This window comes from Abrus precatorius, unplaced genomic scaffold (genome assembly GCF_003935025.1).
Source record: "Abrus precatorius isolate BTA unplaced genomic scaffold, Abrus_2018 Scaffold8, whole genome shotgun sequence".
NCBI lineage: Eukaryota > Viridiplantae > Streptophyta > Magnoliopsida > Fabales > Fabaceae > Abrus > Abrus precatorius.
In genome coordinates this window covers 12,644,668-12,668,132 of record NW_020874428.1, presented here as the reverse complement: position 1 = coordinate 12,668,132, position 23,465 = coordinate 12,644,668, and the positions used below count along the sequence as shown (strand labels likewise).

At 35.4% G+C, this 23,465-nt stretch overlaps 1 protein-coding gene across 1 annotated transcript; it reads right to left on the bottom strand.

Moving 5' to 3' along the window:
• Positions 1-2,033: 2,033 nt before the first annotated feature.
• LOC113848205 (proline-rich receptor-like protein kinase PERK2) lies at positions 2,034-2,843 on the bottom strand. The gene has a single exon (XM_027477610.1). The coding sequence runs from the start codon at positions 2,810-2,812 to the stop codon at positions 2,114-2,116; it is 699 nt and encodes a 232-aa protein (XP_027333411.1). The 5' UTR covers positions 2,813-2,843; the 3' UTR covers positions 2,034-2,113.
• Positions 2,844-23,465: the final 20,622 nt, after the last annotated feature.

Below are 23,465 nucleotides of genomic sequence, written 5' to 3'. Positions count from 1 at the left end.
CTAACGTTACATTTTTTAAATTTTAAGGACTAAAATATTTGATATTTACCATTTCAGAAATCAAAATAAAAATTAAATCTAAAAAATATATATAAACATAAATATATGAAGATTTACAAAAAAAAAAATATAAAAATGTATATAAAAAATTAAATAACAACCTGTATCTCAAAACTATAAAACAAAATTAATAAACAGAAAACTTATTACAACAACGTAATGTATGATTCACATATATTTTTAGGTAATGTCAATCTTAAAAAATACACGTGATAAGCTGTAAAAAGGAATAGTTTTATTAAATGTTTCACTTTTTAGATAGAATATTTTTACTTATAATAAAAAGATTAATAAATAATTTTATTACAATAAAAAAGAGTAATATTTAGATATATAATTTTACAAAAAAAAATATGAAGAGGAAGGGGTTAATCAAGGCCCTGCTTATTCTTTTATCCTTTCCTATAATCTGTCATCTTAAGTATTACATATCATAGGTGCTTATGTACAACGATATGTCATTTGAAGTTGAATATAATTTTAATTTTTAAAATAATATTACCCTAACTACTCTTTTCAAAATTGAGAATAAACATATTTAAGCATTTTATAAGGAATTACATAAATTTATTACTCTAAAGAGCGTTGAGGCTGTGTTTTTATTTTGTCAAGTTAAAATTAATTTTATAATATTTTTTTTATTTTATTAGTTTAAATCAAACAATTAAGTTTAGAAGTCTTTTATTTAATTTTAATATAAAAATAAATATTTTAAAATTATTAAATTTTCATAATTAAATAATTTAATGTGATTATTTGATTGAATATTTTAAAGGTGACATGCGTATTAATTTTTCACTCCTTTTATGCTCAAATTGACCATGAAGCATAATTCATTAAAATGTTTTTTGCATATTATTTTTTTAATAAAATTAATTTTGTATTATTTTGCTAATTTGAATAAAATGTTGGTGGTGGCCTTATTTGTTTTTACCTTTTAAATATTTGTTACCATTACATCCCAACTTCGGCCGTGACAATTAGAAATGCGGTGAATGATTTTACTATTCTGACATACCATATAAATTTATATATAAAATAATATAAGAGGAAATTTGATAGTAATATTCTTCTAAGTTTTTAACAATTTTAAAAATATATTTTTAATTAATCTTCTATTGGAAGGAAGAGTAAGAGAATGTTTGTTTCCCATTTTTAAAAAGTTTTTAATTTTTTTCTAAATATAGTATTAATTTATACTATATTTAGAAAAAAAATTGAAAACTCTTTTTAAAAGTAAGAATCTAAAATTTTCATAAAAATAAATTATTTTTATAATATAAAAATATTTTTTTAATATTTTTAAATCTAAACATACATTATGTTATCTATGTATTTTATTATTATTTATTCAAAATCTCTATTGTCAACTTACTATTATAATTGAATATATATTTTGATAAAGTCCGTTTGTCTATATTGTTTTATCATTTTAAAATTTTTTAATGAACATAAATTTCGTTAATAGTATAAATAAAATTTATCAATTAGATTAGCAAAAAAAATTATCAATTATCATAAAAATAAAGAAATATTTTTAGAAAAATATTAATATTTATAAGAAATTAGATTTAACTCAAAAAAATATCAAAATATTCATGACAAATTTGTATATCGTTCTCAAAAGTATTAAAAACATAAAAATAATATATTTTTAACGTTCTTAAAAATAAAATTTTTAACAATAATAATTTCCATAAAGTATAAAAGATTATATACACCATCCTCTACAAAAGTCAAATATGTCAGAACGGTATTTATATCTTCAAAATGCTGAAGTTGACTGAAATTTTGAATTGGTTTTGTTAATTAAAGAAAATAATCTCAAGTTTAAATTCAATCTTACAAAGTTTTATTGACTTGGTAGAAGGAGATTTAACAACTGAAGGGTATTTTATTACACCAAAAGAACCAACAAAAGAAGAAAAAAAACAAATTAAGGATATTTATTCATTGAAGTAAATTAAGTGAAATTATAAGATCCTTGGTGGGAGTCTTTGGACAAGAATATGCAATTCTCTGTGGGAACATATCCTTTTAAATTGTTTCGATATCAGGGCTTGTTTTCAGGTTGGTGATGATGCTCATGATGATGTTCATCATGTTCAGGAGAAGTGGTTGCCACCTCAACAAGGCTGCTAGAAGTGCCTTGATCTGGTTCAGCTGATGATGGTTTCTCATGCACACCATGATGATGATCAACATTCTCATTCTTCCTAATCTCTTCATCGATGTGCACATCATCTTCAACAGTTACCACTACTGTTTTCTGTCCAAAAGGACCAGGCACAATGGTTTCCTTTACCGTTTTGTGCTCATCGAAGTGAATCACCTCGGTTTCTTGTGTCTTCTTCTTCCTCTTCTGAATGCAACAGAATAGAGCAAAGGCGAGCATTGAAAGCAACAAGAGGCCACCCATTGAGACAACCACAACTATTATGATTGTAGGGTTTGGAGAGGGTGGAGGAGGAAGAGGGGCAGGGGGTGGACGCACGTGTGGGGGTGGAGGGGGACGAATGGGGCGGGGTGGAGGTGGTGGGCGCACGTGTGGAGGCGGAGGAGAAAATGGACGAGGTGGAGGTAGTGGTGGTGGTGGTGGTACATTTGGCGTTGGAGGAGGAGGAGTAAATGGATGAGGGGGTGGTGGAGGGTTGAAGGGGTGTGAAGGTGGTGGTGGAGGGTTAGAAGGGTGGGAAGGTGGTGGGGGTGTGAAGGGAGGAAAGTAAAAATTATTGGGTTGAGTTGAGGCCATTTTGGGTCCTTTTTGTATGTTATGAAAAGGTTGATCTTTTAATTTTGAGTTGGCTATGTTGTGGTGTGGGTGTTGTGTTGTAATGTCGATTTATAAGAAATATTTTGGCTATGGAATTGAGCGATTGTTTCAGTAACTTGACTCTCATGCAAAGTTTCTAAAGGGTTGTTTGAAGTGGAAAACACTTCTTACTGGACTTTCTTAGCTTATTTGACTTGTATTGCTTGTTCTTCTTTCTGTTTTTTGTCTGAAAAGATGGTAATACCTGTTCTGTTAGGGAAAACTGGCCATAAGTCAGCATCCTCGGCAATGTAAGATGAGTTTAGTTTCGATACATTAATAACTTACATCTTTGCAATTCGGTCAATTAGGTCTTGCAACATGTTTGATCTAATTTAAATTTAAAAATAATTTAATTTCACCAAAAAGGTTATTTATTTTTAAGAGTTCTATTAAGAACTTCATAAAAGTAAAAGATTATTTCTTTAAATAAATTTAATTTACTTACTTAATATATCATTGCCTTCAAATTATAAATAACTATTTTTTTAATTTATTTAAGAAAGATCTAATTCTTAAGAGGGTTCACTCAATGAAGTTACTATGGCATCTTAAATTTTTGTTTTTTATCAAACATTTTAATGAGATAAGTTTGAATGAACTCTAATATAAGGAAAATAAAATTATTTTATCAATAAAATCTCACAACAAACAGATTAACTTCTTCAAACTTCAAAAGCTTGATGACAGAATCTGATAAATTAATTAATTGATATAACTGACCGCATGCGTTGATGAATCGCTTGATTATAATTCCTAAACCCGCTAAGTAGTTAATACGGTGATCCAACATGTAAGTTAGAATTTTCATCTAAGTGAGTCTTAATTAAAAATATGCACTTGACATGGTGTAGGACCTCTAATAATTAGGGTGCGTAATTTAGTATAATTAGACTAAACTGTATCCTTAAAATCTCTTTTATTTTAAGGTAAGGGTCAGCCAAGGAGAAAAAATTATGTAAGGAGAGATCCAGTATACATTCTTTATCTTTTAAGAATATTATAGGATAAAATAAAATTAAAAGAAAAATTATATATTAATAAAAAATTAATAAAACTTATTTTATAAAAAAAATTAAAAATATTATTTAATTTCATAAAATTTGATACTTAATTTTATTTTTTCCCTCCTAGTATAATATATTATCACGGTAATTTTATAGACTGGTGCATTTTTAATATAATATTTTCATACAAACTATAGTTGCAGGCATTACAGAATAGGAAAAAAAGAATTCACTCCTTAAAATATTATATCCTATCTACCGCTATCATAATCTATTTGTGCACGGAATAAGAGAAATAATTATCTCAAATACATTGATATAAGGGTAAAGAAAAGATTTTGAAGTGTCCAAAAACATAGGTTATTACAATTTATTTATTTTTTCTCAACTCAGAAGACGTAAAAGGAAGAGAAACAATTTCTCTTGAATTAATTAATCATGTGCTAGTTTCCTGGACTTTGGACTCTGAATTGACATGCTTCTTTTCTTTTATTGGCCACCTTAAAAAAAGTCACAATTGCTTAATTGCAGCCCAAGTATCACTTTCACAAGAATTGTTAAGGGAGCAAGGTGCTTATCAAAACGTACAATATAATATGATTAGCGTTTTAATTATTGCTTCCATTCATAATTACAGGACAAATACAGCTTAGTGTCCTTCTGGAGAAGGAATTTGAATACGTTGAATTATTGATGTGATTAGTTTTTTGTAACTTTATTTTATTTGTAGTACAAAACACTTTTCAGTTAAATTCCTTAGCTTATTTAACATTTAGAGTCTGCTGCTACTCTTCTCTTGATATCAACTGATTAAAGAAACGAAGAATTTTTTCATACGAAGAAGAGATACATGGACAATTCTATATAATAAGACTTGGAGAAGTCACAAAATAATTAAATTACTTTTCAAAAAAGTCTTTGTAAAAAATTTAGTATAAATAATAAATAAAATATATTTTATAAGTCACGTTTTAGAGAAGTTAAATGAGAGAATTTTTCAAAACTTCTCACAAAATAAAAAGTATAAATTGTTTATGAAAAAAATTATTAATTTTTATATTAATTTTTTTTATAATAACTTCTTTAAAAATTTAATTAAATAAGATTTTCATGAACTTTGGAAGTTAATTTTACAGAAGAAGAAAAAAAGGTTTGAGAAGCAAGAGAATACAAGAAAAATGTTGAACTCTTTTCTTTATTGGAATTTTTTATATTAAGGGAATAAGAATTTATTGCCTCTCTATTCTTTTTAAAATTTTCTTTCTCTAAAAATTAACATCAATATTTTTTAAAATAAAAATTTAAATTGTTTTCAACTTTCTCCTCCTATATTGCATATACATGAAACAATTATATTTTTTTAATATTTTGTCCAATTCTATTATGCATTCATTTTCAATAAATCTACGAATTATATATGAAATTTTTTACTATTTTGTATAAGTAAAATAATTATTTGTAATTAAAAAATAATTTGTAAATTATAGGTTCATATGTTCATTGTAAATAACTTATTGATAAATGCAAATTAACTTAAGACTATTGAGAAAAGTATATATAATTATTGAAAAAAGATAAAATATTATTATTAGACCAATTAAAAATAACTAAATTGGCTGCTAAAAATATATGAAATAATCAAAACATTGAGTATATGATAAGTAATAGTAATTACATAAAAATCATTCCGCCAATAACTTTTAAGACGTTTTTATTATGCATAAAGGATAATAATATTCAAATGAACTCAACTATTTTATCACAAAATGTTCAATAGTGTACAACTTTTAAATTGTTTTAACGTCAATAGATATAGTTGTGGTTAACTCACGCAGCTGAATTTTAGCCTTTATATGATGAAAATTTTTTATTCACATTTTTAAAAACATCTAAAAACATTGATGAAAAATTATTTTCTCTTTAATTTTTTTAAATTTTCTATTTTTATTTCATGTCTCTCTATTCTTTTAAATTTTCTTTCTAAAATTAACATCTTAAAAGTTATTTTTGAAAATTTTCTAAATTTTTTTTTATTAATTTTTTCTCAAAAAAGTAACATCATACTTTTTTTAGAATAAATTTTAATTTTTTTTCAACTTTTTCCTCCCTTTAAATCGATATAAATGTTTTATTTTATTCCAATATGATTAATATTGATTGTATGGAAATCGCATTCTTCAAGTTTGATGTAAGCTATGGTAAGTTGACATACTTGTCTTGCTTATATAATCTTGTTGATGAGTGACTTTTGTGATTGAATGCCTAAGTTTCAATCGTTAGTAATTATCAAATCTTTAATATTATGCATCTTCAAGACCATCAACAAGATAACCAAATTATAGTCAAACTTTAGCAAAATATTCAGAATGAACTAGCTAAACTTTGATCATGACCATGTCTTGAATAATTTTAAGTAAAGGCACCATGATGACTATGAGATACATTTAAACGTGAGTTAGTCTATATGCAAGAGTCTTATTTTCGATGTGTAACAGTATATATCAATCTTTGACATAATAAACTTATGATTCATCCTCTTGATGATCGCCGCAACGTTCTAAACTTATACTGTGCACTTTGCAAATTATTCAATAATTAAGCATGCTCAGAAAGTTTGCAATCTTTTATTATGTTGATAAATTTGTTATCATAAAAATAGATGATGTTTAACTTGCCTTAACAAGTTATATATGGTAAGGTAAAAGACTTTTTATTAAGAAACCAATTCTTTGTAACTAAATAATATAATATCCTTAAAAAATATATTTTTGTTATTATATTCTCACTAAATTAAAGAGGTTCTCTTGAAAATATGTCGTAATATTTTTTTATATAATTTTATAAATTTATCGTGTAGGGATTTACTTATTTTAGGGTTCAATTTTATAAAATTTAATCTATTTAACAACTTTTGATTGACGTTGAATTTCATCAATCTAACTATTAAATTTAAAATTTTCATTGTACTTAATAATTACATATGTTTACAACATTTATAAATTAATTAATACTTATCTACTAACTTCATTTTAATACATACTATATTTTTATATTATAAATAAATGTTAATAGTAGGATAATTGATAAAATGTCATTCTATTTATTAGAAGCGATGACAATGCAACCTAGAAAAATTAGAAGAAAAAGAGTTGCATAAAAAAGAAAAAATGAGTAAAAATAATCAGTAATAGAGTCAGACGAGCACGCCCCTATTAACATCAGCACGTCATGTGCGGACTAAACAAACCTTTTAGGCAGGACATGCTTAACAGTAACACACATTGTGTTACATTCTAAGTGAGCACATTGTGATAAGTTCAGCACACCCCATGATGAACAATAGACCCATCTATCTAAGGGGTATTCAGGGTAAGTGTTCCTGCTAAGGAAACACTAGTCTTCGGATCTCTGCTTTGAAGTGATGACGTCCTTCTGATTGTTGCTGACATGGCTGACGTGGGGAGAGTACTGTAAAAGACACTCCGATGCTGAAGTCAGGGTTTAGTTCTGAGCAATAGATGCTATTTAATATTAAAAAGTCAACCCTTTATATGTACTTCTTACCTTCCTTTTATAGGCAGTATTATGGGCTAATGGGCTTGCTGAATCAGCCTAGTTTTGGCCCTTTAATTAGAGAGGATTAATAATTTGATTGTTACCTTTAATTGGGTTAATTACCTTTAATGTTGGCTAAGAGGGTACTCGGCTTGACCTGACCGGGGGAGTATTTGGTTCCCTTTTTCTGTAGGTAAGACCGAGTACTGTCTTATCCGGTACACTAGCCCCCCAAGCCCGAAGAGAGACGATGCGAGGGCTTTAATAATATACTTACACATGGGATGTTGATAGTCATATTTTAATAAATCTTTCTTAATTCCCGCCATAAATTCTTGTTTTGACACAGTTTCTTGAAAAGACCATATCTGGAGCTACACTACTCGGAATTGGACAAAATTGGTGTCCCTGGAAAGATAAGAGAGAGATCTACAACTTCTCTGTTGTGAGAAAAGCCCAGTTCGAACATCTTCAGGCCCAAAAATGCGTCACAATGTTGCGGTCCTGCAATGAATTTTTCAGAATTTGGTTTTATTGTTGACATTACTTAATTAGGGTTTTAGGAACCTCGTTAGGAAGCTGGGCCTTAATTAAGCCCAATTATTTTGTCTTTAAATAGAGTTTATGATTTCGCGTGGGGATCTTCTTCCCTCTTTTTTGCCTTAATTTTCAGAATTTTTAAATAAAAGCTTTTGTAAGGATTCCTCTCATCTCCCTCTCTTTTATTTTCGGAAACTTCATCCCCTTCTCTAATTGGTCGAGCAACATGATTATGAAGCAAGGCTAATTCATCAACCGGTTCAAGGTTTCAAAAACTACATTGCATTCGAGTTTCAAAATAGGTTTTATCGAATTTCTCCTTTCCTTCCTCTTTTCTAATTAGGTTAATTACGTTTTTCATGATATGAAATTTTCGTTGCATCCTAAATAGAAAGAATAGGTTAATTTCAGATTTGAATTAATTGGATTCACCTAATTTAATCAATCAATTGTTCTAAATTTTGTTAAAGCATTGGGTTTGCGATTGCGGTTCTTGTTTTGATGGAATTCATAATCTAGATTTAGATTTTAGGGTTGTTGATGCGCATTGAATTAGTGTGATTAGAAATTCGTTGGGATTATATTTGTGTGAACGACGAGAATTGCATTGTAGGGATTGAGATCTTGAATTGGTTGAATTTCATAATCCTTAATTTTCGTTTTTGTTATTTTGTCGTTTAAATTCAAAACAAATCCTCCCCCAATCTAATTTGAAATTGCATGATGGAACTAAAAATAAAATGCATTTTATGTCCTTGAGAGATGACCTAGGTTTGCTTCTTGTATTGCACAAATTTTTTAGAAAATCTAGCTTGTTTGATACCATTGCGACGTGGTTATCAGATGTCAGCAAAAGGGTATTTTGTTTCAGTTAAGAAATAAGAGTATGAAAGGGGTACTCGGTTGCAATGGGGAATTTAGGTAGGCCGAGCAGGTAGTCGGTATTAAGTTAAGCGTTTAAAAGACCAAGAGGGGTATTCGGTTGTGGTGAAAATGTGAGTGAGACCGAAGAGGTATTCGGTTTAATGGAGAGATAAATATGATGAGGAGACACGAACCGAATACATACTTAGCCAAAAAATAAAAAAGAAAAATAATATGAATAATGATATGAAACAAAAAGGTGTCAGATATATTTTTTCATTTAGGTTTCCTCGTTTTATGCGCCTCTGAAACGAAGGGGTGCGTGATCACATCTGTAGATATGGAAAAGATCTGATAGTTAGGAAGAGGTGTGACGCTTCGTATATCCAACTCGTCTGGTTTTATAAATTCATGGTGGTCCAGGCTTCATTGTCACTATTGCTCTGAATCGAGAGGTATCCATTATTGCTCTAAACCGAGAGGTATCCATTATTGCTCTAAACCGAGAGGTATCCATTATTGCTCTAAACCGAGAGGTATTCAAGTGTTTGGTTGTCAAGAGTTCTTTCTTCTTTTCCTTTGAACCAACTACTTCAAGGTACGTTCAGTTTAATCTTATCTTTCACTTTTAAACTCTTCTTCATGGCCGATTCCATTGAGTGGTAGGATTCCTTATCATATACTTCGAGGCCGACTACTGTCGAAGTAGAAGTTGTAGATGAAACCGAAAGGGGTGCTGAAATTTCTTCAATGCCGAGTAGGGCGGATGAAGAAGTAATAAGGGTCCAAGTTAGGGAATACAATGACGAAACTGAATCATCTGGTTCTATTGATTCTGAGTCTACCAAACTCCTTCCGAGTATTAGCCCCCTAGGGAAAGACCAATATTTCCTCCGTGTATGATCCCTGGATACGAGTGAGTTCACGGTGAAGTGGCCACCTACTTCTCTCGCTTTAAGAAAAATAGGAGTCTTCAACTTTTTGTAGACCACTGTGACATTTCATTGTGGGAGGGTTCGGATCCGTACCCCATAATTCTTAGTACATGTCGGGGGGATGAAACTGAGAACCCTAATTTTATTTTTTTAGGGAATGTCAGAATGGTCGACACCTTCTTTGTATACAAGTATATGTTTAGAGAATTAGGTATAAAGCTACCCTTTGACGATTTCAAATGGGAGTATTGAGGGTTTTAAATGTAGCGTTGACACAACTCCATCTAAATAGGTGGGCGGCTATACAAGCCTTTAGAATCTTATGTAAATTTCATTATATAGAACCTAGTGTAGGTTTATTTCTTCACTTCTTTTGTACTCGTCCTTCAGATTTAGCTAGGTGGGTATCCTTAATAAGGCAACCTGAATTGCCATTATTCAAGCATTATGCTTCATCTTTAAGGGGTTTTAAGACCAATTACTTCAAAGTAACCGTGGACCCTGTAGGTAGAAATTAGCTTTTTGATAGTGAAGGCAATACACTTTTCCCTTTCCACTAGACTCGGGTACCTCGTCGGTATGACATTTTACCCGAGGACCTGTTGTCGGCTAAAGAGGTGTTGGCCCTGAAATACTTGAAGTCTCTTCCCCAAGAGCTTCCTGCCCGAGTGATGGCTCATTTTGTTCCCACATTTATAGTCTTAGTGCATCCTTTACATGTTTTTTCATTCCCTTATTTCTTCCATTTAGTGTGTTTTTGCATTTTGCACTTTAATTAGGAATTTCTTGTAAATACTTATGTTTTGCTTTTATGACCTTTGTTCACTAATTTGGCCATAACTTTTTCTGTAGATATCCTTTTTGAATACCAGTGCGACATGGATATCACTGAGCCCTCATTCTCTTACAGAAGTCCCCTCATCCATGTCTGGATATGGATGGTATGATTCATTTTTATAGCTTCAGTTTTTTTGAATCAAGTTGTATTATTTTGACTCTCTATTTTTGTTGTAGGTTTAATGGCTCAAAAGGGGGTAAACATGACAAACTATTGTCATGGTTTAAGAAGGCGAACTCCAGGTGACGTGCCAGCTGAAGAGCATCGCCATCCCCGACTCGACAATGTCCAAGAGGTAACCAAGCCTCGCCCTTCTTCCAGAGACCTTGTCCTTATTAAAGGGCAGCCAAAAAAGTGAAAGGACAAGGGCAAGGAAAAAGAAGGCGGGAAGGAGAGGAAAAGAAAGCACTCCCACTCGGCTAGGCCGACTAGTGCTGACGGGATGCGCAAGCATGCCCGAGTTGCAGGAAAGGCTGGGGCCAGTAGCTCTTCAAATTCTGTGATCCCGCCAAGGGTGTTATCTGACTCCTTCTTGGCCGAAGGGGTTCATGTTGGACGGGTGGCGGCTCCAGACTTACTTTCTGATGTGGGGAGGGATATTATCAATAACCTGAACCACAAGTCTTTGTGGCAATGCTAAGCAAAGCTGCAAGCCCGAGTCATGGCGATGCTCCAAAGGCTGGCTTTAGAGCCTTTGCTAGAGTTGGAGAAGCTTCAAAGGGCTAAGTAAGAGAGTGGGGAGGCCTAATCCGCCCTTGCCGAGACCAACAAGGCTCTGGAGACCGAGGTTGCTCAAATTAAAGAAAATTACAACATGACAGAGCATTGGCTTCAGAGTACTGAGGAGGCGCTGAGGGCTAAGTAAGAGGAAATGGAGGAGGCTTTAAGGGCGAAGTCTCTAGAGATGGAGGAGCTTTTATGAACCAAATCTCTTAAAATGGAAGAGGCCTTGGCTTGGGGAAAGCAAAAAACTGAGGCCGAGATGAAGGCATTTTCTGACCAATGTTCTGACAAGATGGTTGTCAAACATGAATGCAGATTTAATCATGCCATGCGCGAATGCTACGAATTTTGCCAAGTGCTAGCTGACTTCCATTTTGATTTAACCAAAGACTTCTTCGACAGAAGGTTCTTACCATATGATGAAGTGGACGATGACATAGAACCTGATGCCGAGGCCCCCAGCTAAATCCTCGCAACTAAGAATGCCCCTGGTCCTGATAAGTTTGTAATTAGGCCCTCTTTTACAGCCCATATATTCATATTTGACATTTATTTTATTTGGGTTTTACACTAATTTATATATTAATTGTGCAGTTTGGTATAAAGAGGCCGCAAGTGGATTTTGTGTGCATTATGGGCCCAAATTGATGGAAGATTAGAGCTTCGCAGCAGTCAGCACGCCTAGACCCATTCAATAAGCACGGGAGTGCTTCGAGCCCATGCACGGTCGTGCTTAAGGCCTTGCACAGTCGTGCTCATCTGCGGGAAGCCCAATTATGAAGAGATTTTAGGGTTTTCAAATCCTATAAAAGTGAAGATCTCAGGCATCATAAGAAGACTGCTTTTTGACATCTTGGCTTTGCCTTTAGAATACATTTGATTTTGTCTCTCTTGCACGGGATCCTTGGCACATGCTTTGCAGGACTTGGAGCTTCGAACGATCGTACTTGAAGACTGGGAACACATCTCACACTCTAGCTTGCTATTTATTTTGATTATGGCTTTGTTTATGATTGTTTTAGTTCTTTTCTTTAGCATGAGTAACTAAGTCCATAGCTAGGGCTATGGGAACTATTGTTCATGAATTTATGGAATTTTGATATTTGAATTTAAATTTGATTTCCGTTTTGTGATTAGATTTTATCCTATTGCGCTTATTTCTTAATCCTAATTAATTATATCGTTAGGCGACCGTACCTCGGTTAATTAATAGATCTATAGGGTAAAACGAGATAAAGGATTAGGTAAACCAAACCAATCTTTCTCTTCTAATCGTTATTAAATTAACAAGTTCGTAGGCTCCTAAAGCTTTCTTAAATTAATGTCTTGCATGACCATTGGGTATTAATAGTATTCGTATGAATGATTGGTAATCATAAGGAAATCGAATTTAGAGTTAAATAGAAAAATAACATAAAGGATTGAATGAGAAAACCCATATGCCCTAGGTTCCTCTTCGATAAGTTCAACCAAGACGTGCATTTGTATTCCTTGCTCTTAGTTCTTAGTTTTATAATTGATTTTATAAATTCTTGTTTTTAATTAATCTCGTATCTTTGAAGCTTAAACAATTGAATTAGGAAATTCTTAGGAATTGGAAAACAATCCTTGTGAGACGATATTTCGGGAACTTAATTTAAGAACCCTTTATTACTTTTCGATGGGTACACTTGCCCTCTGAATAGAGGGAAATTAAAGTCTTCATTTTGTAATTTTTCTTTGTTTCTTCCTGGGTCGATACTGCCCAAATTTTTGTAATGCTTTAACAAATGAATACTAAATTTTTTCCTTTTAGTCCTTGTCTCATTATTAGCTGACTACTAATATTTTTATGACTTCAACCGTTTAGGTATAATAATTGATTCTTCTTTTACCAAGTAGGGGTATCTGGGATGAATAAATATTTGATACCTCTTTGACCGAACAAAAGTATTTAGGAGGTAATTAATTAATTCAACCTTGGCCAAGTAGAAGTACTTGGGTGGGAATTTTAATAAATGAGTCATCCTTGACTGAGTAGGGGTACTTGGGAGGGAATTAATTAATTCAACCTTGGCCAAGTAGAAGTACTTAGGAGGGAATTTTAATAAATGAGTCATCCTTGACCGAGTAGGGGTACTCGGGAGGGAATTAATAATCCAGATAAATTGAATGGCAGTAGAAAATGTACTTTATTGATAATGTGCCACGTTAAAAACCTACCCAGGAAAACCCCTATTCACTTTCTTTTAAGAGGATAAAACCTGGGTAAGAAAAGAGTGAACCGATTACATATTACAAGTATTTAACTGAAATAATGCCTTAAATGTGTACTTTCCAAGTTCTCAGTATTGTCTTCCTTGCGAGTGTCTCCAACTTGTATGCCCCATTGTCTAGCCGAGCCGTTACCCGAAAGGGCCCTTCCCAATTAGCAGCCAATTTTCCTTTCGTCGGTCCCAACGTGCTTCCCCTATTACTCGCCACACCAAGTCATCAACATAGAATTGCCTTGGATCAACTTTTGAATTGAACTTCCTTGCCATTATCCTTTTGCTAGCTTCGGCCACTATCATTGCTTGACCATGTACTTCATCCAATAAGTCTAGGTTGATGACAAGGGATTCGCCGTTTGCCGATTCCTCAAATTTCTATCTTTGAAATGATGGCTCACCAATCTCGATTGGCACCATGGCATCAGTACCATATGTCAATCAAAAGGGTGTCTCCTTTGTAGTCATTTGTGGCGTGCATCGATAAGCCCATAAGATCTCGGGCAACTTTTCTACCCATTCTCCTTTTGCCGAACCCAGTCGTCTCTTAAGTTCATGTAGGATGACTTTGTTTGCAGCCTCAGCTTGTCCATTGGATTGAGGATGCTCAACAGATGTAACCCTGTGTTTGATATGCAATCCTTCCAAGAATTCGTTGAATCGCCGGTCAGTAAATTGTAGCCCGTTATATGTGATCAGGGCATGTGGGAGACCGAATCGTGTGATAATATTTTTCCATGTGAACTTTTTTACATTGTTGGTTGTGATGGTGGCAAGTGGCTCTGCTTCAATCCATTTGGTAAAGTAATCTACAGCGACAATCAGGAATTTACATTACCCTTTTGCCAAAGAAAAAGGGCCGAGAAGGTCCATTCCCCAAATGGCAAAGGGCCAAGGAGAACTGATGGGGTGAAGGGTGTCGGCAGGTTGGTATACGTGAGGACCGTGTTGTTGACAAGGGATGCACTTCTTTACAAAGATGTGACAATCTTTGGATAGTGTCGACCAAAAGTATCCGGCTCTCAAGACCTTAGTTGCCATGGTTCGTCCACCGGAATGGGTACCACAAATACCTTTATGAATTTCCCTCATTACATAACTGGCTTGGTCTTCATCAAGGCATTTCAACATAGGTGTTGAAATTCCTCTCTTATATAGCTCGTTGCTGAGGAGGACGTATGTGGCTGCCTACATTCTTATTTTCTTAGCCGAGGCTGGATCATTTGGCAGACTGCTGCTGGTAAGGTATTGTATAATTGGGGTCATCCAATTTTGAGGCATATTTTCTATGTCCATGCACTCTTGTTTAGAAATGCTAAGTATATGTATCTCGTGATGAATCACACTTTTCAACTGCCCTGGTTTCCTTTGGCTTGCCAGCCTAGCAAGCTTATCGGCTTGTTCATTCATGGTCCTCGGTGTGTACTGAACGTGTACCTCATCAAATTCTCCCTCCATATTCTTGAATCCTTGGTAGTATTGGAGCATAACCGAGTCCTTCACCTGATAAGTTCCATTGACTTGTTCGACCACTACCTTTGAATCGCTCCAGCAAGTGATGCATTTCACTCCAATTTCTTTCGCCAATTTGAGACCGGCAAGTAGAGCCTTATATTCAGCCTGATTATTGGATGCTTTGAATCTAAACCGAACAGATTGTTCAATCATTACACTGTTTGGTCCTTCTAATATAATTCCTGTTCCGCTACCCAATCGGTTTGATGATCCGTCTACGTGGAGGTTCCACATATCAGTGGTGGTTTGTTTCTGGGTAGTAAATTCGTTGACAAAGTCTGCAAGCAGCTGAGCTTTGAGAGGGCATCAGTTTTCAAAATGGATATCAAATTGGGATAATTCAATTGTCCACGCTACCAACCGACCGGCCAGCTCTGATTTTCTCAAAATTTTAGCCATTGGACAATCGGTACGCACAACTACTCGATGGCTTTGAAAGTAATGTCTTAGCCGACGAGCTGTATGGACCAGAGCCAGCACTATTTTCTCCATCAACTGATATCGTGTTTCGTCATTTTGGAGTGTTCAGCAGACGAAGTATACTGGGGCCAGTTCAGGTGTTTCTTGCAATAAGACTGAGCTTATAGCGTTATCTGACACCACTAAGTAAATAATCATATCTTGTCCTGGTTTCGGCTTTACCAATACAGGCGGAGCTGCTAACACATTTTGTACTAGAGAAAGGCTTCTTCGCATTCATCTGACCAAGTAAATTTTTGTGATTTCTTGAGCAAATCAATGAAAGGCCGAGACCTTTCCGCCATTATAGGCAAAAATTTGGCAAGAGCAGCAATCTGACCGGCAAGTCTCAGGACCTTCTTGACATTCTGAGGAATGGTCATTTCGATGATAGCTTGGCACTTGTCAGGGTTCACCTGGATACCCCTTTTCGATAGCATAAAGCCCAAGAATTTGCCACTGGCTACTTCGAATGTACATTTCTCAGGATTAAACCGCATCCCATGTCGCCTAGCTTCATCGAATACCTCCTTTAAATGAGAAAGATGTTGTTCTACTGCAATGGATTTGACCACCATGTCGTCAACGTATACTTCCATGCACTTCCCCACTTGTTTTTCAAAAAATTTGTTCATCAGCCTTTGATAAGTTGTCCCTGCGTTTTTCAAACCGAAGGGCATTACTCGGTAACAGAAGTTTGCCGAGTCGGTGATAAATGTCGTTTTCTCCTCATCCGGGGATACATTCGGATTTGATTATACCCAGAGTATGCGTCCAAGAAACTGAGTATTCTGTGGTCGGCTGCACTGCCCACTAGGGTATTAATGTTTAGAAGGGGGTACGCGTCCTTTGGGCATGCTTTGTTAAGGTCAGTGAAGTCCGTGCACATTCCCCATTTGCCATTCGTCATTTTGACCATGACTATGTTGGCCAACCAAGTGGAGTATCTGACCTCTCAGATAAAGCTGGCTTGTAACAGTTTACCAGTTTCCTCCTTGACTGCCTTCGCTCTATCACCTCCAATCTTCCTCTTCTTCTGTGCTATTGGTTTAACCCCCTTATAAACTGATAGGTGATGGTAGAGAAATGTCGGGTCAATACCGGGCATGTCGGAATCTGACCAGGCGAATAAATCAGCATTACATTGTAATATCTTCTGAAGATCTTACCTCTCTTGTGCAGACAGACCGACCCCCAAATAAGTGACCTGTTCTGACTTTGGTCCAAGCTGAAAAGGTTGCTTATTTTCATTGGGTTCGACCTGACATCCCTCATGAACTCTAGGATCCAGTTCAATCTCAAAGTTCTCTCTAGACCGAGGGGATACAATATTGACATCTCGTCTGTATTCATGGAATGGCTTGAGACGCAGGCTTGCAAAGTAGCATTCTCTAGCTGTCTTCTGGTCAGCATGAACGGTAATGATTCAGCCCCTTTCGGATGGGAACTTTATAGCCAAGTGAGGAGTAGACACTATAGCTTTCAATTTATTGAGGGATGGCCGGCCGAGTAGTATGTTGTAAGAGGTATTCGCATGTACTACTAGGTAGGTAACCTTGATGCGTTTTCCCTCGCTTTTTGACCCGAATGAGGTGTACAGGTCGATACAACCATGAGTCTTTACTCGTTCCCTAGAAAAACCGACCAGTGGCTCATGGTACTCTCTGAGTTCTTCCTCTGGTATCCCTAGTTGCTTGAATGTATTCCAATATAAGATATTGGCCGAACTCCCTTGGTTAATGAGTGTTTTTCGAATAGTGTAATTGAGGAGGTCCACACTTATCACCTGGGATCATCCTGCACCGGATCAATTCCTTGAAAGTCCTCGTTTGTGAATGTGATGGGGGGAATTCGAATTCTACTGCCTAAGGATAAATCATTGACAAAGCGGACTTGTCTCAAGTGCCTCTTTCTAGTCGAATGAGTGGGTCCTCCACCTGCAAACCCACTAGCTATGGTGTTAATAACCCTCTTCAGGTATTTTTCTCGCTCATCATATCGTTTCACAGGAGGCTTTCTTGACTGGCTCCAGTGTCACTCGGGCTGCTTATCCTCGTACTTTCTTGAGGATTAGGGGTATCGGTTTCTACCTCTTTCGACATGACCGGTGGGATTTGTTTGAACAAATTCTCGAAGATGCCCTTCTTTGATCAGATCTTTGATTTTATCCTTCAGGACTATGCATTCTTCTGTGGTATGGCCTCTATTGCGATGATATCGGCAAGATTTGCTTTTGTCTGCCCGAGGAGGGGTATTAGCACACCTGGACATGCTCAATATTTCAGTTGCTAGAGCTTGGTCAAGTACTCTAGATCGGCTGGTATTGAGAGTAGTATATGCAAGATACTTAGGACCTCTACGCGGCCTCTCAACATCATTTCTTCTAGCTTTGTTTTCTTGTCGAGACTTGAAAGTTTCTCTTTTGTCCGCCTCTTTTGAACTGGACCCCCCTGATCTATCTGAACTTGGTTTCGGTATTCGTTTAACTCCTCCATTTGCATATATTTGGCAGCCCAACTCCTTAATTTGTCCAGGTCCATGGGCGGCTTCCTACATATGCTATTGACAAAAGGTCCTGGTTTAAGGGTCGTTGTGAGGTGGTGCATGGCCACGGCTGGTTCCAAGTTATGGATTGATAGGGTCACTTTGCCATAGTGCTCCATGAACGGTCTAAGTGACTCTCCCTTTTCTTGGCGAATATTGACGAGTGCCAAGGATTTCAAGGGATGAGGTCGGCTTGTGGCAAATTATAGATTGAACTGTCTTGTAAGCGTTGTAAAAGAGTCAATGGATGAAGGGGGAAGTCGGGTAAACCAATTGAGAGCTGGTCCTCTAAGCAAAGTGGGGAAAATCCTGCACCACAAGGAATTGTTTTCTGTATACAGACCGACTTGGGTTGTGAAAACATCCAAATGTTCCCCAGGGTCTGTTGTGCCATCATATTTTTCTACTGTTAAGCCTTTCCAGTTGTTTGGTAACTTGGCATCCAAGATATGGTGAATAAACGGGCTTCAGTTCACTACATCATCTCGGTCAGTTTGGGTTCTAGGTTGCTGAACCACCCTTGGCTTCTCTTGTAACACTGATGACTCCCCTTGTTCTTGGGTGAAGGGTGTAGTTTGAGAAGGTATGTGGATTCTTATCTCTTCCCTTAAGTTGGCATTTTCCCTTCTCAAAGCCAAAAGCTCAAGAGCGTCTTTCTCCCTCTCCTTCTTCATTTCCATCATCTCTGCTTTGAGTTGCCTCAACATAACAAAGAGGCTTTCATCACCACCTCCCTCCATTAAAACTTTAGGAATCGGCTGATTAGGTGTAGTATCCTCCTACTGTTGAGAGATTCCCCCTTGCTGAGCTTGTATGTCTTGCTGGCTTCTTGTAAGTACCATGATTACTATGACAAAAGATGAGGCAAATCAGGCCACACAGTGGGCGCCAAAATGTTCCTGCTACGGAAACACTAGTCTTCGGATCTCTACTCTGAAGTGATGACATCCTTCTAACTGTTGCTGATGTGGGGAGGGTACCTGCAAAAGGCACTCCGATACTGAAGTCAAGATTCGGTTCTAAGCAATAATGCTATTTAATATTGAAAAGTCAACCCTTTACCTGTACTTCCTACCTTCCTTTTGTAGGAAATATTATGGGCTAATGGGCTTGCTGAGTTAGCCTGGTTTTGGCCCTTTAATTATAGAAGATTAATAATTTGGCTGTTACCTTTAATTAGGTTAATTACCTTTAATGTTGGCTGAGAGGGTACTCGGCTTGACCTGACCGAGGGGGTATTCGGTTCCCTTTTTTTTGTAAGTAAGACCGAGTACTGTCTTATCCGGTACAGTAAGCATTTCCCATACTAAAATTTGAAGACCTCTTTGAGCCCGTTCCATGCTCGCCTTTAGTAATGCAAATAACAAAAATTTTAGAGGTTTTAGGAAGAGGTGGTTTCTCTTTATTAAATTTTGAACCAGTCTTGACAACTCTCGTCCCTCCTCTATTTTCATCACACTTAAACATTAAGCAACTCATAATTCCTCCATCATTCACATCTATGTTATCTCATTTTTCCATTATGAATATTGGTTCCACAAGATCACTAAGAAGAAACATTTCTATCACAAAGTTAGTGTCCCTTCTAGAGCTTATGAGCCACAGTCACTACGCCAGAAATGAGATCTTAGAGCAGTTCCGGTTAAACATAGAGAGCGGTTATAAGTGCTATAAAATCCCGCATTATGCAACGTCTTAAATTTTTTAGAGCGACTAATTAACTGCTCTCAAATGTATGTTTTGGAGAGCGGTTTCGCGGTTAACCGCTCTCAGAAGTTCACTAAAGAGAATGGTTAACCGCGTAACCACTCTCCATTATTCAGTAATTTAGAGAGCGTGGGGGAACCGCTCTCAAAAAGTAGATGTTGTTTACAATTTCTAAACACTAGCAAGTGCACTAGGAATTGCAGCAAGTAATGAGTAATTTTTAAGATCAGAATATCGTCTCCACAGGGAATTAGGAAATCAATTATCACTTCACAGAACTATAACAATTTGAGCCATATGAAATTGGAAGATTTGTAACATTCAGAAGTCAAGAACATGAACAATCAAAAGATAAGAAACTTGCAGTAAAAAGAAAGTATGAAAGTTGTGATTAGAAATGAATAAAGGATAGTTAGGAATTTATTTCACAAGAATGTCAATGTCAATTCAATTATGTTCTGAACATTCAAGCAATTGGTTAATTGACAATCAGTTTCTCTTATTAATAGCCAAAGTTTAATCCCTTAAATCATTGACCCTAACAAGCAACTAAACCACACTAATCCCTTAGGTGAAGTTCAATTTCAAGTTGCATTAAGACTTAGAACTATAGGATTGCAGAATTAAGTGTACTTATCCCTAAGAAACCCCTAATTTTGGGTGTTAATTCAGATCAGAGAATCAAATCCAATTCCCATTGGCAAATGTTCCTCTTTGATTAATCAAATGAATTGCCATTCAAAGATTACGTAAAGTGCAGAATTGACACCTCAATTAATCCAAACACTCAACTTTCAGAAGCAAGAATCAAATCAATACATCAATTCGAGGTCTATATACTCCTAACTACAAAGAATTACACAGACATTGTGACAGAGAAAGAGAAAGAAGGAGAAGAAAAGAAGAAACTCAGAAAAGCCATAGCCACGAGCTCCAATCCAGTGCCTCTTCTTGAAGCTTCGAGGTTCAACCCCAGTCCTCTCTCTCACTCTCTCCCAACGAGAATCTAACAGAAAAAATGGAAAATGAACAAAAGACCCTGAGTTCTGAGCTTAAAACAGGTATTTATAGAAATCCTGATTCTGTGCGTTATCACTCTTGCTAATAAAAGTGGCCACGCAGAAGTACATGTAGTTTCTGGAAACTGGACCTATCACTTTCGTTGCTAAGAGTTGCAACGCAGGAAGTCGAGTGGTTGCGCGTGATCACTTTTGAGAGCAAGAGTGATCACGCATTGCTTGCCTTGATTCACTCCTCTCTGGAACATCTACTTTCACTGGCAAGAGGGGTAACGCAGAGCTCGCTGAAATTTTTCCTTCTCTGGAACACTCACTTTCGCCAGCAAGAGTGTTAACGCAGAGCTTGCTGAAATTTTACCTTCTCTGGAACACTCACTCTTGCCAGCAAGAGTGTTAACGCAGAGCTTGTTCTTCTGAGTAACTCTTTGGAACACTCACTTTCGCTGGTAAGAGTGACCACGCCCAGACTCTCTTCTTCTTTTAAACTCTGGAACGATCACTTTTACTGGCAATAGTGATCACGCCCAGTGTTTATTCCTCTTTGATGTCTGGAGTGATTACTTTCACTGACAATAGTGATCACGCCCAGTTTGCACTCCATAATTCTTGTGCTTTGAGTCCAGAATTGCTACTCTTCTTCTTCCTTTTCATTGATTTTCCATTTCCATCAACCTTGCTCAGATTATTCCTACAAAACAAGATTAAATTCTTAATTTCTAATAAAAAAATCTCACCAATGTTAAAATAACTACTAATTGAAATAAAACTTTCAATCATTCTATTTTTTTTTGAGTTTTTCTACTTTTCTCATGTATTTTCCGTATCAAATGGGTTAGAAATATGCTAAAATATTAGTAAAAATATGGATTCATCAGTAGACTAAAGAGAGCGATTGTTGATTAACCGGTCTCTTTTCTCAAACTTTAGAGAGCGGTTCGCCTTTAACCGCACTCTTAATCATTCTTCTGAGATCGGTTATTTTATGAACCGCTCTTAGTTGACTTTGCAAAGCAGTTGTACGCAAACTGTTCTCCAAAGTTAAGAAATTTTTTTAAAATATTTTAATAAAACTGTTATAATGTCTATTTTTAGCATACCTGGTAAAGCATACAGTATTCAGAACCAGTTCAATCAGAATATAAATTTCAAACAGAGCCATATATACTAGAATTTAAAAGCAATTGCACATTATATTATTCAATTACAATGAACATGTACAAATTACAATCAAAGTTTATATTGACACGAGAAAAATAATCTCATATTTACACTTTTTACCTAATGCCTTGAAACAAAACTATCTAAATATTGTAAAAAAACACTAATAATCTATTGTGCTTAATGTCTCCTTTAAATATCCATGGTACTGATATGCACACCACTCTTTTTGCAATTGATGAATTTTGTCAGGAAAAGTTGGCATTTGCACCTTTGGAAAGTACTGAATACCAAACAATAAAAACAAAGCTTAATTAATTAAGTGAAATAATAAGCATATGGCAAACAGTTAGCATCTGTAAGATAAAGCATCTCCAATGAATAGACACACATAATATCCACAGTCATCATTATTTGTTTGCTTTGGACACTGTGTGGAAGATAAAAACAAATAAACCAGCATTAACTAAGAAAGATATACAGTGAAATTTAGATTTAGGTAAAAATTAAAAACATATTGTAAGATATAGTGTTACCTGTACAATGACCTATTTTATTTGAGTCATCTTTGTCCTAGAGGGCTGCACTCCCCTCTTTGCTTGATACATGACAAGAGCACTAACAATGGTACATCAAAGAAATTAGATACATTATAACCACTTAACATTAATCATAGTTAGTTGACATAAATGAATGCTTATTAAATAGGTTCTGCATTTGTGTTCTGTTCTTTAGCTGCTTGCGTAGAGGGTCCATATAATACATAGTCGCGTCAGCAGTATTGATGGCAACCAAGACCCAATGTTGCCTACCATGAGTATAAATATATGTTTAAGCTTGCAAGAATTAAAAGTTATATGCTAAATTATAAAAATAAAGCAGAGTCTCAATCAGATTGACTTACCCAACATTATAAGGTGCAAAAATCAAGTGATCTTCACCCATATGATGCTTCAATATTTCAGCTATATGTTGATGTGGGTTCGGATTGAGCGGTTCGTCCATTTCATACAGAGATATAAATGAGAATCTATTTGTCATTGTCCTATGCAAGTAAGCTTCACACAAATATCTTGTATTGCAAAAGTACAATTGAAATGCATTAAACAATGAAGGTTCAAAAAGTTATAAATTAACCATGAATTATATAATTTGAAAATTAATTTACCGTATGTAAAGGTTAATGCTAGAGGCACTCAGCCAATGTCGACGTATGACCTCTATAATGTTTTCCTTCCCCACAATGTCACAAAACTCTTACCACAGTGCTCACTTGTCAGTTGAATTGTAGTTGTATCAATGGCTTAATCACTTCTCACAAACAGCTTCATCATATCCAAGCATGCAGTACCGTAGGCTTCTGCCAACTTTACAATCTCCGATGATACACAACCAGTGCTACCTTTATTGGATGGATCAACAATAGACTCTTTTGAATAGCCTGTCTTTTTCTCTAACCCTTTACTTGATGAATGGGCAA

Excerpts from the sequence above, each read along its gene's own strand:
- LOC113848205 (XM_027477610.1), bottom strand. The coding sequence starts at position 2,812 with ATGGCCTCAACTCAACCCAATAATTTTTACTTTCCTCCCTTCACACCC.